Source organism: Lineus longissimus, chromosome 10 (assembly GCF_910592395.1).
Source record: "Lineus longissimus chromosome 10, tnLinLong1.2, whole genome shotgun sequence".
Lineage (NCBI taxonomy): Eukaryota > Metazoa > Nemertea > Pilidiophora > Heteronemertea > Lineidae > Lineus > Lineus longissimus.
The window spans coordinates 6,433,965-6,453,226 of NC_088317.1; the positions used below are offsets into that span (position 1 = coordinate 6,433,965).

Sequence of the window (19,262 nt, forward strand, 5' to 3'; positions counted from 1 at the left end):
ACACATTTAATTTTGCCAAACATGATTATCATTTGTACATATGTGGCTGGGGCACTTTAGGTACATTACCACGGTGGCAATTGCAGGACAAGGGCTTTTAAAATTATGTCAGTCATTTCAAACAACTTGATCTGTCTACTACTCTCATATATAATAAGCTCAAAAGGCCCAAAAACGGTTGTTGTCAGAGAAAAATATTACCGGTACAAGTACTTGCTGGAAATTCCTGCAGCCATTCAGTTCACTGTCATGCTGATTTCAACTTAACTCAATGAATGTTATCTTGGGACTTGAAGAAATGTGTAATTACCCTACAACTTGGGCACTGTCATGTTTCTCAGGAAAGTCAAGTTTTTCAGATAAATGCCAGAAAAAGCCATTATCTCTCGTCAAAGGGCTCTAGTTGAGATGAGGCACGAGCGAAGAATGTAAATGTAATGGACGCCATTTTTCAAAACTTTCCAAGATTACTCAAACAAATTATTACAGAAGATGATTAACGAGTGTCGCGTAAATGAATACGCACATTGCTTGATTACACGACACACCTCAATCTTTTATTTTAACTTTATATTCAAAACTTAAACATTTGGGGCCAAATTCATAAAGGGTGTTTAGCTTAAAACAGCGTTTAACTACTGAATAGACAGATTCTGGCTTTGATGTGAATCTTCACAGAATATGAATAGGCCCTGAAACTGATTAGAGAGAAGTTGTACATGTCTAACCCTTAAACGCCCTTTATGAATTTGGGCCTGTGTTTCTTGCGAATGACCAATGGTGCGCAGTCAACCTCTTGAATCCCGGTGACCGACCAGTCAGTCATTTTGAAATAATGTTTTTTTCCCCAACGACCGACAGGTCGGTCTCAGTAATATTTTTATTCCCTTGAGCTGGGACGCTATTTTATTGCTGGTTTTAGCGTGTTTGATGTACAGTAGGGTCAGTTAGAGCATGCCTGGGTAGATGGTGCCTCGTCACCGGACTTTGGTGGTTGTATGCGGGCGCCATACATCGTGAACGTCAGACCCAATTTCGCAACCACGTGACCACCCTGGGATCCCGTGATTTTCAAGTTTTGGGAGTCAAGAGGATAAACGCAGCAAACCAATCTAGAATGATCTGGATCGGTCAAGATCGGTCAAGATCACTGGTTCCGTGTAAATGGCCCTCACGTGTCTGCATAGGTTATGGTATTCCAACCACTTCAAGCACTTGGTTTGGTACCAAAATTATTAAAGGACCTTAGGCATTATTAACCCTTTGGCTCCCGAGGCCTATGTAACGCGATGTACCGAGATTTTTTACCAGTTTTATGCAAAATAACGTAAAAATACTTTTAAATATTGTACCTCCTTCATTATGCATCCTTGATTTATAGTCATAGTTCCATCTATTGTTGTGTATTTGGTTGAGACGGTTGTATGTGTAACGACGACAACAACGAGTAATGGCGAGGAGTTTAAGATGTCCGCGCCCACCCATGAGAGCACGTGCGATGAACATTTGTAAAGTTTGATTGATTTTGTAGCAAGCAAGGAGAAATAAACGTTGTTTTGTTTAAGAGGTTGAGGAGTTATATCAATATACAGTCCCTACAGAACACCTATGATAAAACCCCGTGTTTTTTCAAGACCCGTGTCTTCGCCGTGTGTCAAAAAACCCGCGGCGCACTTGTACCTATCAGTTGTGTTAGATAATGATTAATAACCCCAGCGACAGGTGCGCTGTAGGTAGGGAGCTCTCCTTTGTTTCTTTCCCGTTGGAGGGGAATTTCGCATGCGCAATACCGAGGCAACTACACCGCGCCATCTGTCGCCGGATCTTAGAACTTGCAATTGCTGTGTCTATTCAGATTCCACCTATCAAAAACCTGTGTTGAACACAGGTCTAAATTAGCCCCCGATTGGCCGCATCAAGCTCGATGGGGCTAATAGACACGGGGATTTGACACACGGGTCTATTTAGACACGACAATTCATAGGTGTAAGCGCAAAAGACACGGGGATTTGATAGGTGGAAGTACGACTAATAAAACCATACATTTTCGTAAAGCTGATTACCTTGGCTATCGATTGGCGTTGTTTCTGGGTATCAATTAGGTAAGAGGTAATCAATAATCAGTAATAATCAATATTTTTTGATTGATTTTGCTCTAATTGATTGATTTTTCTGATTTGAACAAAGTATATGGAACTGTAATTGATGCAGTTACAACCTGTTAATGATCAACGTAACTTGATTGATAACCTTTGATTGACTATTGTCTATTACTGATTGATCGAATAATACAACATAATATTAATTTATATGCTAATCAGTTCTTGTACTGTGATGCTGCACAAGCGCCAATCAAACTGCAGCGCCCTCTGTAAACTATGAATGAAACTAAATCTAGTCTTCTGCAGATCACCAGGGACACGAATACACTGTACAATAGCGTCTAACGTGTACCGAGAGTTCTATACTAAAGCATTAGTATAGGGACGATATATCGTACCGCCTACGCGAGACAAAATACAGGGACGATATATCGTCCCCTTTAGGGAGGCGAGGGGTTAAGGGCAATATTACCCAGCTGTCCGCTGCCCAGTCACCTCCTGTTCTACATGAGTAGTTTCCATCAACAAATTGCACAAAAAAAGGAAAAATTCCAAAGACTGAATTATCGCGCTTTTCTGATGTTGACCCATTTAGCTCTCCAAGCAGTGACCCTTTTCACGTGGAACAGTGCACGAGTAAGGCGTTTCCTGGAGTTAGGACCTACCCTGTGACGTCTTGGTACTGATATTATGACGGGAAAGGTATTTCGTGCCAGGACTTGTGCTACCAGAAATAATGAATAACACGTTTTTCTACTATCTAAGAGCTGAAACAAAATGGCTAAAGCATCAAACATGATTGGAGATTGGAAAAATAGTTTATAGGTGAACCAGAGGAAGAACAAAAATACTGCAATAACAAGAGCAACGCAGGGCGTAGCATATGCCCCGGTGAGCACTTTGAGTTGGTGTATTAGGAAAGTGAAGTGTTTTTCACACAACCCCGGCAGCTGGTGTCATAGCTGACTAGGTTTAGTTGACATCGTGAAAGAGTTATTGGTCTGTAATGCCCGCTGTGCACGTTATCTTTTTCTACCCACATAAAAAGTTACATGGTTATTACTCAAAGCGTTCTTGTTAAAATGAGAGGAAACGAAAAGTTTACAGACGCCTGACGCCTACCGGCTGACGGACATTGGTAAAACATAATGCCTCCGCAATGCTTTACGCATAACAAGCTGCCTATTACTATAGAGACACACTCCACCAAAAAACATCGATGAAACCCCAGTAAAAACAGTAGTAATAGAAGATTCAGCAGAAAGCATCTAAAATTGTTTGGGTAGACACCTGCGATATAAATTAAAACTGACCACATTCGGCATTCAAATCAACTGTTCTAGGAACAAACGTCTTGGCGCCAAAACCCGATGTTGGCGAAAATGACATAATATCATGTAAAATCCAAGGAAGACATCAAGGAATCGCCTACGAGTGGGCACCTGCAAAAATGTCAGTTGCAGCAGAAACTAGTCTAATCCAGAACGTGTGTAATCCATTTGTGACTGTGTAATTCACTATGAAATAAATTCTTAATCCAATGTTTCCGTTTCTTCCATGCACCGACACTGCCTCAAGAATATTTCCGCCTCAATTTTGTTAAGACCCTCGCATTGTTGTACTAAACAAATCATAGCCTGGAAAATCAAATTATAAAATTTCATCTATGATGTGATGATAATGCTTTACTTTGATAACAAATTAAGTGTATAATAAGAATGCAGTGGACAATCAAGTGACATATTTTCGTGTTTCCCAACAAAATCAGCCCAAATAACGATAATAACAAGGAGTTTTATATGGCGCTTTAAAAGAGCTTTCATTACCCAGCCTATCCAGAAGGTAAGAGTTACAACGTGGCACATGCCGGGTATCGAAGCCAGGACCTCCCGATCACAATGTTGATGCTCAAACGTTGTGCCACTGCGTTCCTCTGAGCACAAATTATTCCATATGCCTGAAAATGTACCCATCTCTGTACGTAGGTCTTTTATTGTTTCATGACTATCCACAGGATAATGCATGAAGTGATTCAAAATCATCTCTAGGCACTGTATTTGGTTGCAGCCGGTCAGTTTAACCCAATTCGCTTCAAGTTTCTCGCCTGTCATGTGCTGTACTTTCATGGAGAGATACCATCAATAAGGCTGACCATTTGTCAAATTTCAGACCCACCTCTGGCTCACGGACATTCATCATGGTTTTCATCTCTGTCTGCGGCAACTCATCCTACAAGAAGTTTATGATGGCCTCCATCTGAAATAACATAACATTTGTCAAATGAAAGGTATCAAATTGCTGTTTGCTGTGCAAATTGTCCATGACGAAGTCGGAAGATGAACTGATGGAGAAGACATGAATGGTTAAAAGGCAATTTAAAAATTGCATGTTTCTTACCTCCCAGTCCAAGATTGTTGTAAAGCTCTTCTGGCTTCTTACGAAAGGTTTCTTTACACATGTTTATCACACACTCTGCAAAAAAATAACAATTTGAATCCTTTGAAAACATTTCGACAATCATATTCATCATAAAGACATAAGAAACGTTTCTGCGGCTGTCCAAGTGCAGACAATGACAGTCAAACCTTTTTTGCCTTTACATACCTGTAGCACGAGAAGTAAAAAGCTTTATGGACTGAATGATGCAGGAGCTGAGCTTGTGTATGAAGTTGAACTTCATCATACATGTATGAATTTTCAGAAAAGAAGTTTGACCTAGCACAAAGCCCAACTCAGAGTCAGATGAAAAAAAGATTTTTATTCTGTTTTAACTCTTTAAATCCTTGAATTTTTTTAGTGTTTCCAAGTATTTCAGCAATTTTCACCCCAAACGACCTCCAAATTCCCCCCCCCCCCCCCCCCATGTACAAGACAGCTAATTAATTTCACTAGTATTATTTCATCAAACGGATGAAAACAAGTATATTGCATATCCCTAAACCGCCCGAAAACCAGCCTAAGTTTCATGATGGCGATGGTGTTGCTTGAGATTAGGTACGTACTGGCAGGCAGCTAGGCTAGGAAACTAGACAAAAATCAGTGGCCGGATATCGGCCGGTTAGGACATAAAGGGTCAAATAACACATGCCAAAAAATGACAAGCAGTTTTTTAAAAAAAACGACCGATGCTATGACTTTCAATTCCAAGCGATGACAGATCAATTAAATCAAAAATTTGTATTGAAAAAGTTTGACCATCCAGTCCACGCGTTTACACTCCATCATCCATAGCCCAAAAACGATGCGGACATTTTATCATGAATGGACAACAGTAGTAACAGTATTTTATTGTAAAATAAAAGGCTGTATTAAAATTTTAGTAAATACTTACGGATTTTACATTCTTCAAAACACTTGAGTGTGGGCACGAGTGGCATTAAAAACCCCAGGGGTGGCACGGAGGGCCTGCAATGCCACATTTAAAAAACATGAGTTACCAAGATTTGGTATCCCGATGGCGATGCAATCATATTTACAAAACAAAAAGAAATACATGTAAAGTGGTAGAAAAAATTTTTGCAACTGATTTGAAACATATCTTAAACGATATGTGCTGGAGATGCCAAGCCTCTTTCATGCCGTCATTGCCATGGTGATGCTGGCCGATGCTATTGCACCCCGTCAATCAAATATCCTTTAAAAAATTGTATTACAAATTGTAAAAAATCTTGACAGTGCATCATGCTGTGCACACGTGCTACCCGCTGACCGACTTTCGAATGTCGTCTCGAGCCAATGTGCATCCTTTTCTGTGAAGATCTATTGTAAACATGGTTTGTTTTGGCGACCCTAGGTGGTGCCGGCGTATCTGGCAATACTGCAAAGGTCCTATAAATAGACGAATTCGAAGAAGTTTGTTTTGGTGCTGACCAGAGCGTGGTGTCCCTAGGCATTGTCCAAAGTCAGCTAAGGCCTTCTGACGAGTGACATGTTCTGGGTGTGCGCACTCATTGTTTAAATTGTTTTGGAGCCGATTCCTCTTCTTCAAACAGGCCTATCTGGATGAACACACTCCCTCGCTCAAGTGCATGCACACAGTCCCTTCACTGCCACAACCTTCTACCAAAATAACATTGCGCAATATTGTTTCACCACTAGGTCTACGCCTCGTTATTTCACCAGTTACGTCATTACGTTGATAAGACGAATTCGAAGAAGTTTGCACTGACCCTTGAACAAAGGATCGCCGTGTCTCTCTAGGCACTGTCCGAAGTCGGCTTACTAGGCCTTCTGACGTATTCCGAGTGTGCGCATTCGATTTGTTTTGGCACCGATTCCGTCTTCTTCGAATACGTCTATTTCCTAAGTGGTGATATATAATATAGACCTAGGCCTATAGATTCATGCACTAGATTGGGAACAACGTTTACATGACGTAGTGTTGGCTGTCGTCACTTCACCATGCATTTTACATTACTGTAACGTGACGAAACGCGACGTTTTCGTAAACGTTGGTCCCAATGAAGTGCATGGATCTATAGTACCGATATGCACTCCATGACGTGTTGGCAATGGTAGTTGATAAAGTATGGAATTAGTGAAACCTTGGAAACACTGATAAACCTTGGAATATTCAATGTAAACCATGGAATCACTGTGCAAATAGCGCGGGAAATCGGGTGCGTTCCTTCCACGATTTATACCCTCCCAACTGACAGTCTCGTCCCAGCTGACTTTATTGATAGCAATTTGCCAGTTAGTTCAGAAGCCAACATTTTTAATGTGGAGGATGACGTCATCAATTGGCAATGCGCTGTGGTCGTTAAAATATTTTATTTCTCTTCAATGGAAGCAAAAATTAGTTTTTATGATTGTTTTGTATTCCATAGACGATAAAGTATTATGCTCGGTACTAGATGCACGAGATCATAGGACAAACACACACGTGAATAAAAAAAACCGCTTAGAACTGGTGACGTCACAAAGATCTCTGCATCCCTCGATGCGTACTGGAAGATGTAAGAAATCGCTCACGGCGAAGGAAATTTTCATCCGCAAACTTCGGTAATAAACATACATGACTAGGCTTCTTTTATTCATCGTTTGTTATAAAATATCAGTCAATCATAGACAATTAGGCCTAGACATAGTCGTCAACCTTATCCATGCATAATGCATGACAGGCCCCCAATTTTCTCTGTATCACCCTGTATGAACAGACGATCCGTAGTTCAAATAGGCCCCGCGTGGTGGTGGCGTATTTATAAGAGGAGCGCTATTGGTCCATATTATGGGTGTGTGGTGGGCGTGTCTTCCCATATTTGGGAGATCAGTACTGTACACTGGAGGCGAGGTACAACTGGGTTGTTCTAAAATATAGACTATTGAATCGGATATGCGACAGATTTCTAAATTACCATAAAATTCCGATCTGATCATGTAAGAATAAGCTCCAAATGTTGATTCGTAACCACGTTAGGTTCGAATGGCATTATTTCATGTTTTTATGCATTTTTAGGACTGATTCCAAGGTTTATCACTGGTTCCAAGGTTTCATTGATTCCAAGCTTTATCAACTACCGTTGGCAATACAATATCATGATGGACGCACACTCCACAGAGAGTAAGACTGAGCTGAGAGTGACACTAGGCTTACACATACACAGACATGATGAAGCCTGTAGCCTGAACGCCTAGACTGCAGTCTTAAGTCTGCACACACTCGACAGTGTCAATGACACACACGCCATGCATCGATTGCATGAATGATGGTCTGTACTCTGTCACTGTGGTACCGGGCGGTAGGCCTACGAGTAAGCGTCTTTTTCTCACAGAATCAACGAAAAAAACTTGTTCGTCTTCTACAATACTTTTCCCTAAATCATCCAGACCGTAAAGCAAATAATATTTACCGATTGCATGATGGCGAACAGCAATCCCAACGCTAGTATTTCGGAACAAACTACTCATGCTAGTATAACCGCGGCAAAAGCACGAAAAGCAGCGACAAGACAGTGTCCAAACGCAAGGGAAATCGTCGTTAATTTGTAAAGTACGCCCTCTCGCGGAGAACGACTGACCCCGTCTTGGCCATTCCAATGTTAGTGCCCTAACATGGGTTTGCCAAGGCTTCTTTGAGGGTTTATAAAGAATTATGGGCTTTTCCCCCCGCATTTCTCAAAGCTGATTGAGTTGATTGTGACGACTAACAGATACATCATGTCGGTACTTTACGCATATTACATGTCCGTGTATGTAAAGTTTCTTGTACTGTGCTATTAATTATGTAACTTTTCTTGTACAATAATTTTTTTTGACATTTGACAGTACCTCACATTTGACAGTTTTTGCTTCGTCTTTGCTGTTCGGATGACGTATTTCACTGTACCGGTAATCACTGCTATCTTAGCGGATACACGCTGAGGGTTCCAATAAGAAAACCGTACGAGTGGCAGATATTCTACGGCTCTGAAAGCAATCACTGTTATCCTAAGGAGACACACTGAGGGGCCCAGCAGCGATCAACTTGGTTATCTGAATAATCTTGATAGATAATTTGCAGTAATCACTGTTATCCTTAAGGAGACACACTGAGGGGCCCAGCAGCGATCAACTTGGTTATCTGAATAGTCTTGATAGATAATTTGCAGTAATCACTGTTATCCTAAAGGAGACACACTGAGGGTCCCCAGCAGCGATCAACTTGGTTATATCCGCTGAATAGTCTTGATAGATAATTGGCAGTAATCACTGTTATCCTTAAGGAGACACACTGAGGGTCCCCAGCAGCGACCAACTTGGTTATCTGAATAGTCTTGATAGATAATTGGCAGTAATCACTGTTATCCTTAAGAAGACACACTGAGGGTCCCCAGCAGCGATCAACTTGGTTATCTGGATAGTCTTGATAGATAATTGACAGTAATCGTTGTTATCCTTAAGGAGACACACTGAGAGGTCCCAGCAGCGATCAACTTGGTTATCTGAGCAGTAGTGATTTATTCATGGCAATAAAACTGTTATGAGAGAGGAGACACACTGAGGGTCCCCAGCAGCGATCAACTTGGTTATCTGAATAGTCTTGATAGATAATTGGCAGTAATCACTGTTATCCTTAAGGAGACACACTGAGGGTCCCCAGCAGCGATCAACTTGGTTATCTGAGCAGTAGTTATTGATTCATGGCAATAATCACTGTAATCCTTAAGGAGACACGCCGAGGGTCCCCCATCCTGAACTCCAGGCCAACACTCAGTACTAATGACCGAGCTTCAGTAGCGTGTGCGAGGGAAGGAGGATACGACTGACTCTGGATTTTCGAGGATGAGGGTCCCCAGCAGCGATCAACTTGGTTATCTGAGCAGTAGTAACTTATTCATGGCAATAATAACTGTTATCTAAGAGGAGACACATTAAGCATACCCAGCAGCGACCAACTTGCTTATCTGAAGAGTGTTGACTGATTATTGGTAACAATTACTGAAACCATAGCGGGAGACATGCTGGGAGTCCCCAGCAGCGATCGACTTGGTTATCTGAACTGTCGCCAATAGGGGTTTTCTCATCTAACAGTATGTCGAAACTACGAGGAATATATTCAGTTCTATAAATATAACATGCATGGCCCAGTGCCCTTTACTGTGTATATCAGTCACCTGAAGATGGCCAGTTCACCCCCCCCCCCCCTGCGCCTGCCTATAGTCCCCCTTTAAGATTAGACGTTGTACAACGAGAGGACCTCTTTGTCATCCATCGACCAATAATGTATTGCATCCTTGGAGTAGCATAAGATGCATCTTTATAAAGATTTACCTAGAGATGGTCCCTGAATCTTCAATACATGGATACATTTGATACAGCAGAATGCCCGAGGCCCATATCAGATGAGTACTGCCTCAAGTTATGATGATGATGATGATGATGACACCCCACATGGTAGTGGACGCCCAACTTTGTACAGCAGATGGTGTCGTCATCTCTCCATACTTTGTCTATCTAATCTTGGAATCGGAAATCTCTACCTTTTTCTCGGGATGGGGACCGGCAGCCAGCCAGTGAGCCAGTGCTTGCAGTAATAACTTCCTCCAATGCCAGTGCATGAAACAGCTCAATAAAATGTTCAAATTTTATTTATCAATTGGGAACTGATTTCAGAGAAAAATTCAATAATTTTAGTGCTTAAATGAAAAGTCCATAGGCCTACTACAAGATGGCAAGCACGATAATACTAGTAACCTGATGTCAGCAGTACAGTGAAGATAGTAGTCTACATGTAGTTCATAATAATAACAGCTCAAGATCACAAGAAACCACAGATCCCGGCGCCCCCCGCCCACTGACGAAGACCCAGTCGCGCAACCCGATCCATCTCACCCTATCTCACCCTGGCCAAGTTGAGCGCGTAAATACCACGAAAGGGTTAAATTTATCTATTAATAGAATATTCAAATAAGATTGCCGTCATGTTGATGCACCGCCTGACCATGCTCCACACATAGATAACGCATGCGCAGTAGCAGCATCTTAAATGGAGAATTGGTCACGTGAGGGTCTGGGCGGCGATCATCAAAGCGGGTCCCACGAGCGACCAAAAGGTTCCCAGTAGCGATCGCGCTCTCCGAACCCTGATCCAAGAAAGCGGTCGTGCCTCAAATAGACGTCTTCACATGTTTTTGTAAGCGGTCGTCGCTCGCGCAAACTTGTCTTGCATGTTTTTGTGTTTTTGTGATGAAGAGCACAGGTGAATACAAATGCAATCGTAAAGAAACAAAATTATCAAATTACCCGTGTACCCTGGTACAAAAGTCAAAATTAGGCCCATACATTTATATCAAAAATGCATAATAAAAATAAAACATACCGTAAATGCAAGTTAAAATGCCAGTGGAAAATACAGTTCAATGTTCAAATTCTACACAGTCGAAAAACAAAGTCCAATAAATTCACGGCTGGCTGAGCAATCCAGTGGAGATGTGCACGCACAGGAACAGTAGGTCACGGCCGGCAAAGCAATCCGGTCGACCCCGCAATGTGCTTGAATAAAGAGTCATTGCTCAAGAGGTCACGAATGTTCATAATGAGCCTCGAAATATCCACACTCAGAATTGCACCATGGATAAAACCCGACACTGAACTGGCACGAAGAGAGGAAATACAGTTGTTAACTACAAAACCAGAGGTACAAATATACAAAGTCTCTAATGGCATAAGTGATGGCACAAAAAGGTGATAACATTTGACAGAAAGATCAAAAATTCTCCAAAAATATAAACCGAGTTAGGCCTACACTGTCCAACCACCCATGCCTTATCATAACACTATCCCGTACTAGTGAATGCACATTGACCTGCCACTAATAATATATGGCACAGAAACGATTCAAAACGGATGAGGCTTCCGGATTACCTCAACCTGATTCACACACCATTCACACTCGCATGCAATCAAATGCGCAGTCAGTAAGCAAACACAAGCACAATGTTAAAAGCCAAACAGAGCACTCATAAGCTAGCGTGCAGAATCCATCTCTAGTCTAACTGGCCAGGGCAAAAGAGCTTTCAGCCTCCTGTCTATTTGCACGTCGGTCGCCAATTGTCCAGAGTTACACCATGGGCTAAACGAAGTTTGTCAGCGTGAGTGCGATATGTTCCACCTTCTCGATCCAACTGGATAGTGACAGTGAAATCCGAAGCTACCTCTTGCACCAAGTACGGTCCACGCCATTGTAGATGACGATCCCCTTTAAATGTCTTTCTGGGATTAAAGTACCAAACGAAGTCACCCGGTTTGATAGACTTATAGATAAAATCAGATGGCTCAAATTGTTTCTTTTGGACTCTTTGAGCTAACTTGAGATGGTTGCGAGCAAGAGCATAGGCTTTGTGAAAGCGTTCCTCCAACTGCCTGATGTAAGCTGGCACAGAGGCCTCAGACTCGGATGGTTTGGAGTACAGGAGATCCAGTGGAACTTTCATTTCCCTCGCCATCAACATATAATGTGGCGTTTCTCCAGTGCTATTATCTACAGAGGATCTATAGGCCATGAGAAATAAAGGCAACATCGAATCCCAGTCTCCAACAGATTCGCGGTGGTCATAAATATACGTTTTCATCATGGATTTAAGGATTTTATTAAAATTTTCCACACGGCCATTGCTCTTGGGATTGTAAGGAGTGGTCAAGCTCTTGTTAACACCTAGTTTTTGAAGAAGAGAAGCATAGAGGTGTGAAACAAACTGGGGTCCTCTGTCACTATGGAGGAGGTACATACATCCAAAGCGAGAGATTAATTCTCTTATGATGGCGTTGCAGACTTCTGTGGTCTCCATTGTCTTAAGAGGAGCTGCCTCCACCCATTTCGTGAAGTTATCCTCCATTGTAAGTACACAGCTGAATCCTCGAACAGTCTGTCTCAAAGGGCCGATTATGTCTACGGATACTCTTTCAAAGGCCTCTCCAAACAGTTGTTGGGTTAAAGGGACACGACGCTTCTTGTGTGGATGTTTCATTACGTTGCATGGCTCACAGTGGGAAATAAAGCGCATGGTATCACGCCTCCAACCGACCCAATAAAATCTTGCTTTCACCCGTTCAAATGTCTTTTGCATGCCAAGATGTCCTGAAGCTGGATCAGAATGTAATTTCTCCAACACTTGATACCTCACAGTTCTCGGTAATACTAATTGCTTCCTGGCGGGCTTTCCTTGGACCTCTAATCTCCTGAAAAGTATGCCGTCCTCCACAAGCAAGTGTCTCCAGTGTTGCCGTAAAGCTTTGACACTGAGGGTCTCTCCAGAGATGTAACGGTAATCAGGATAATCAGATCCATTTTTCTTGAGCTGTAAAATGGGTGCAATGTCCGGGTCGGATGCTTGAATGTTGGCTACTTCTGAAAGTGTTATAATATTTTCAAGTATAGAGATGGGCGGAGGCTTGTCAGTTGGAATTGACTGTTGTTCCCTTTGTATTGCTGCCTGAGATCTGGTAGTCACTGCCGCACAATCCATCATGAGCCAGTCAACCGTCTCTTCGATAGACTCATCGGTGTCTTTGGTATGTTGACAAGGGGGGATATCAGTGTTTTCTTTTGCCTGGAGTTTTCTGGGCTTTCCCTTTGGATAAGATTTAGATACATTAGAGGGTGCTTCATCCGTCCTCCCACATTGTTGACAAGGTAAACGACTCATGACATCTGCGTTAATGTGCTTACGACCAGGTCGGTGGACAACGTCAAACACGAACTGTGACAGGAAAAGTTGCCATCGTTGGATCTGAGGTTGGGCATCGGTGAGGGTGAGCATATGGCTGACCGCCGAGTTGTCAGTTCTAATCAGGAATCTTCGACCATAAAGATAAGGTTTAAAATGCTGCACCGCTTTAACGACACCAAGAAATTCCCGCTCAGTAATACAATACTGACGTTCCGAGTCAGATAGTAAACGAGAAAAATAGCCTAAGACAGTTTCCCTGTCCTCCGGTCGTTGACTAAGCACTGCTCCAACTCCTGTATTGGATGCGTCCGTGTCCAATATGAAATCACCCTGCTTTAGGTCAGGAAATGACAAGACCGGTGCAGTTATCAATGCACCTTTCAAGCGCTGAAATGAAGCTTCATGATCTGCAGTCCAAATCAAATCACTCTTTGCTTTTGTTAGTTCGTATAATGGGGCGGCAATAGTGCTCATGTTCCTAATGAACCTCCTGTAATAACCGACTAGGCCCAGGAACTTCCTAACTTCTGTCCTTAGTTTCTGACGTGGTACACCAGCTAATGTAGGCCACGATTGTATGGCGGCTATCTTATCACCCAATGGTTGGAGACCTTTCTCTGATATGCGGTGTCCAAGATACTCAACCGATGACTGGAACAGAATACACTTGCTAGGCTTTATTTTCAAATTTGCATGCTCTAGTCGTTCTAGCACTTTCTGCAAATTATGCAGGGTTTCCTCAAATGTTTCTCCGAAAATTAATACGTCATCAAGGTACAAAAGACATCGTTCCCACTGCAATCCACGTAAGACATTCTCCATGAGGCGTTCAAAGGTCGCCGGGGCATTACACAATCCAAATGGTAGCACAGTAAACTGAAATAAACCCTTTTTGGTCAAAAATGCGGTCTTCTCTTTGTCTGATTCAGACTTTAGGGGCACTTGCCAATAGCCAGCTTGAAGATCAAGCGTACAAAAGAACTTCTTGCCATGGAGTGAATCGACACAATCGTCAAAGCGAGGAATCGGAAAGCTGTCAGCCTTGGTAATGCTGTTCAATTGGCGAAAGTCTATACAAAATCTACTTGTGCCATCCTTTTTGGACACCACCACCGGAGCACTGGCCCAAGGACTGTTCGCGTCCTCCATTATTCCACGCTTTAACCCATCGTCAACTGCAGCGTCGATTTCTCGCTCTTTTGCCCAACCATGTCTTTTCAAGCATAATCTAAAAGGCTTCGCATCCCCGGTATTAATCTCGTGGGCAACCAAGTTGGTTCGTCCAAGCTCCGTTGAGGAAGCAGCGAAGGTTGTCTTGTACTGGATGAGGAGAGAAGCTAACTTCTGCTTCTGTTCGGCTGACAAATCTCCACTCGACTTTTCATAGAGAGACATCAGATGTTCTGGGATGTCATCTTCAAGTTCTTCCAACAGTCTCACGGCAGAACTATCCGCGGACTCGGTGGCAAGAACTGGACAAGGTGAAGTAAGACAGCATGATGATGTTTCATTTTTGCTGAGTGTCTCCGCCGGAAACGCATAGCCAACTACTATTCCCTTAGGTATGATAATTTCCTGGTCTAGGGGATTAAAAAGTTGAACTGGGGTAGCACATTGTTTTCTAGACTGGTAGGTGACAGACTTCGCTGGCAATACATTGTATTTCTGTACAAAGTGAATATTCGGTTCCAGCATCACCTCTTCACGAGCACGAAACGGACTATTCAACCTGGCTGTCACTGCTACTTCTGCCCCAGGTGGTAGCTTTAAGCTGGTTGTTAGACTCACTGAATGCGGCAGAAGTTGGTGCTTACTACCATGCATGGGATATTCATGCCCCTCAAAAGTGTAGGTATTGGATGTCATCTTCAAATCGCATTGGAATCTGGACATGAAGTCTATTCCCCATATGCCATCACATCCGTTCATGTTGGTCACCAACAGATCTGCAACAAATTTTGTGTCATGAATCCTAATAGGCATCGACACTTGTCCCATGATATTCATCCTGGATTCGCCATCAGCCATGAGGACATCTTCTTGCTGCTTTTGAAGCGGGGGTCGAAACTTCTTAGGTATCCTGAAATATGCCCTTGACGAAAGAAATGAAGTCGAGGCACCTGAATCTAGAAGAAAGCAAGCAGGCATACCATTTAAATAAGTCCCAATGAACGCTCGCGACACTCCGGAGCCACATTTTGCCACATTTAGTTGCTGGGCTTCACCATGTCCATCGGCTCCAAATTCACGGACATGGCCTATTGGTTTCCCTGATCAACGTTTGGTGCACCCTGTGAGACACCCTGGGATCCCGGACTGCCATTGTTGGCGTAAGTAGAATCCATATGTCGCTTGACATATTGACATTCCCTCCAGAGGTGGTCAGGAGACTGGCACACGTGACATCGTTTATCCACCGTGTTCAAGCGCCTATCATTCCCATCATACATATAATTCCGGTAATCTCCACGACCGCCACGGTTATAGCCTCCGCGTCCTCTGCCACGTCCTCTTGAGTTACCAGGACCACTATGGCCACTAGGTTGGGAATATTCCCCGTTCCACACAGCCGACTCGTCCAGTGCGGCTACAAGAGTGGGGGTAAGCCTGTCAATTACCGGCTGATTTGTAGCCAAGAGATGATTCTCATAAGACTTAGCGTGCATGACGATCACTTCTAAAGATTTGTCCTTGAAAGCGTACAGCTTATCGCCAAGGGGTGTGTCACGCAATGCCAGGTAAAAGTGGATCCCTAGGTCTGGTTGAAGTTTTCCATAAGCACGTTTAGAATACAGACTAATTCGAAACGCGAGGTCGTCCAAAGATTCGCCATCTTGTCGCCTAACATCACGCATGTTGGTCATCCAGACTGATCTTTCGCCCACGTAGTGCTGTTCCAAGGTATGCACTAAACTTTGGTAAGTGACCACTGTCCTGGATAGATCCAAATTTGCTAGTATCTTGGCAGCACGCCCCTCAAGCTTTTCACGAAGAGCAGACAGCTTGTCCGCATCACTCCATCCACTTGTTATTGCATTGAAATTTGCTATGTAAGCTTCTACATCAATCTTGGAATCGTCGAACTTTGGGATCTTTGGACGTCTGTTGCTACTGCTGGTGTGTCCGTCAGGGCCAAAAGAGCAGTTGGTGTAATGATTGACAACCTGAGGTACTGCTGAATCCATTCCGCTTTTCGCCTCCGAAGGTTCATGGAGTTGATCGAATACCTGTGGACTTGGCTGATGTCTTGGGAGATTGTCCTGGGTGCTACTCTGAATCGCTGGGATGTAGTGATCCTGCAGCTGTGGTGCAGTTAGGTCACACTGTGTCGCACTTGTTTCCCGAAGCACTGGGCGAAAGTGGGGGTCTGGGTGTTGTCTAGCATCATGATATTCCTCCTCATCTATCCCTACCATTATGGGCCTGGTAGGAGCATTCAAAGCTCTCCGCCCTGGACAACGTGCAATAGGGCTGAGTGGTGTCGAAGTTATGGGCTGTGGACCTCGATTGACCAATGTTGTGTCCATGGACACTTGCTCATATGATGTCCTATCCCCGAGACTTAAAGCGGAGAACACACCGGATAGTTTCTTCTTAACAGTTCCAAAAATACCCCCTATTTTATCCAAGGTCATCCATCCTTGGCGAGTATCTTCTACCGGTTGTCGGTTTACTATCTGTGGTGGCTCCTCGTTGTCTTCTGCAGCACGTGCCTGCTGTCTCGGCTGTAATACAGGCACAGCCCCCGGCAATGCCCTGCCACGCAATACCATTCCAGCTTGCCTCCCGGGATGCCGAACATCCTCATCTGCCATGGCCAAACAGAGATGGACACTACAAAATTTTAGAGGGAAATTATGGTACTATGATCAAAACACAGACACATTTGACACACTCACGCACACTCCCACCATGCGCCAGACACTATCCTAAAACAGAAATGCATTACCCCTAGTACGCACATTCAATAGTACATGTCAACAGGGCCACAGTAAAACATGGAAAATGTATACATAAACAATGAATGAGTGACCTATATAATGACCCGATGGTAAAGCATGCATACAGGTGAACAACAATAATGCTTGTAATAATAGCATGTAAACAACACTATCCTAACACATATTATGAAATCAAGAACTAATTGTCCCTGAAAAGAATTTATGTTTAGGTATACTCAGAATGTTTATCATATTCATATTAAAGGCCATATATCAAGGTTTGAAAACATGCTTGATACTCATGAAATATGTTGAGGGTTAAAAAAAACAAGATCCCAGACATTAAAAAAATTCTAATAATAAAGTCATTATTTAGTTATTTCAATTTTCAAATTTTAAACTATTTGAATTTCCCACCACACACAACTTTAGATTAGTTCCACATGTGGCCGCTAGGGATTTTTTGATGACGTAGATCAGGTCAGTCAGAACAAAGCAAGATGGCTTCCGCATACAGTTCAGAGAGTGAGAGCAGTGAATTTGAGGATGTTTTGGTCGATACAGAAGGATATTTAAACGTTGAGCCGTACATGTTCGAGCCATTAATATCACTAGATCATAATGAGAGTGATCATTCGGACGAAAGTGATTAGAATTTGTGGTTAATCAATTTGCATGGCAGACCTGCCGATATAGCAAAGAAGACATTGATAGACGGTTGCAGATGCATAACATGTATGCTTTTTGAACAGACTAATGTTGCACAATATTGTTTCGCCTCGTCAGTGTTGTATCGCCAGTTATGTCATGACGCTGAACTACTATTGAAAAGTGACGTTATTATGCACAATCATCTTGACGTGACGATATAATGCCGTGCAACGTTAGATAGGCCTAGATGTCAGATGACAATAATCTGTCATTGACAGTGGCTGTCACTGACACTGACCTGTGTCGCTGTCACCTTGCTATGGCTGGAACACAAGAAGACACTATGCGGTATCACAGGCCCCAATAGGGCCTACACATTATGTATAACAACCGACCTCAGCAGCCTCGGGCATTAAATGCAATTGACATGGTTGGAACAGCTGTTTTTAACAAGTGGCATTTTTCAGTTGGATGCAGATATCCGGCTTCATGTGATAATCCGTATCGATAAAGTGATCACTGCAAAGTTTGGCCGAAGGCCCAGGCTTCCAACACTCCAAACGTTTGCACTTCCGAATCCACAGCTTCCTCCTCTCTCGTTCAACTGGCTTTGGAAATTCATGAAAATGGGTCCCATCCGTCATTCGATTCCTTGACACAATTCGGAGCCACACAATACACCATACACCATAGTGAATACACCATAGTGAATGAAACACATTACTTCCAGGTGTGCATAATTAATTAAGGCCCTCCTGTTTTTATGATTGCATGACATGTACAGATAACCTGATCTACATCACAACTTTTGCTGAACCCGCCGCCTGGCTCTAACAAGCCAGTTGCTAGCCTGATTAGGTAATCAAGTTGTCAAACACATAATTGGCTATTTCTTCAAAATGGATGGAGCTAATTGCATTTGGTTTTCTGTATTGTATAAAGTGTTAGGTACACTTTTGAAATCGTCTTACAGCAGAAAATGGCAAAAAACCTTGATATAATATGGCCTTTAAAGAGCTGGCGCCATTCCTCAAATTTCTCAAAAATGTTCTGGTTTCGACTAAGACGGCGGCGCCCCACCACAAGGCATATCACGACAGCCTTAACAGGCAATGCTTTGGAAGTGTAACTAAACGTTCCGCCAAAATGTTTACATCCACTTCCGATTTCGCATCACATAGATCATTGGTTCCGAGTTCAAGAATTACTAGGTCTGGCTCCGTCTCAGTGACAGTTCTATGAATCAAAGACGGCTCTGTGATCTTGAGTCCGCCACGGCCTTTGATAAAAATGTTCTCTCTTGGTAGGCCAATATCAGGCCCAAAGTCAACACGATCAGGGTGTTTTTGGCGTTTTTTTAATTAAGTAATCCCTGTACCTGCGTGTAAATGAGTGGCCAGCCACTAGGATTTTCATTT

At 42.9% G+C, this 19,262-nt stretch overlaps 1 protein-coding gene and 1 long non-coding RNA gene across 5 annotated transcripts; both read right to left on the reverse strand.

Annotated features, from left to right (window-relative positions):
• Positions 1-3,664: 3,664 nt before the first annotated feature.
• Positions 3,665-8,137, reverse strand: LOC135494820 (uncharacterized). 4 transcript variants are annotated; one of them, XR_010448465.1, is made up of 5 exons: positions 7,955-8,137; positions 5,434-5,507; positions 4,500-4,574; positions 4,278-4,358; positions 3,665-3,739 (listed from the first exon to the last, which is right to left on the reverse strand). It is a non-coding gene; the product is annotated as an uncharacterized LOC135494820 (long non-coding RNA). The 4 variants fall into 4 exon arrangements; XR_010448466.1 differs by lacking the exon at positions 7,955-8,137 and adding an exon at positions 7,705-7,756; XR_010448467.1 differs by lacking the exon at positions 7,955-8,137 and adding an exon at positions 6,272-6,478.
• A 3,474-nt stretch (positions 8,138-11,611) lies between these two features.
• Positions 11,612-15,280, reverse strand: LOC135495071 (uncharacterized). The gene has a single exon (XM_064783487.1). It carries the CDS (start codon positions 15,278-15,280, stop codon positions 11,612-11,614), a length of 3,669 nt encoding a protein of 1,222 aa, XP_064639557.1.
• Between the last annotated feature and the right edge of the window lie 3,982 nt (positions 15,281-19,262).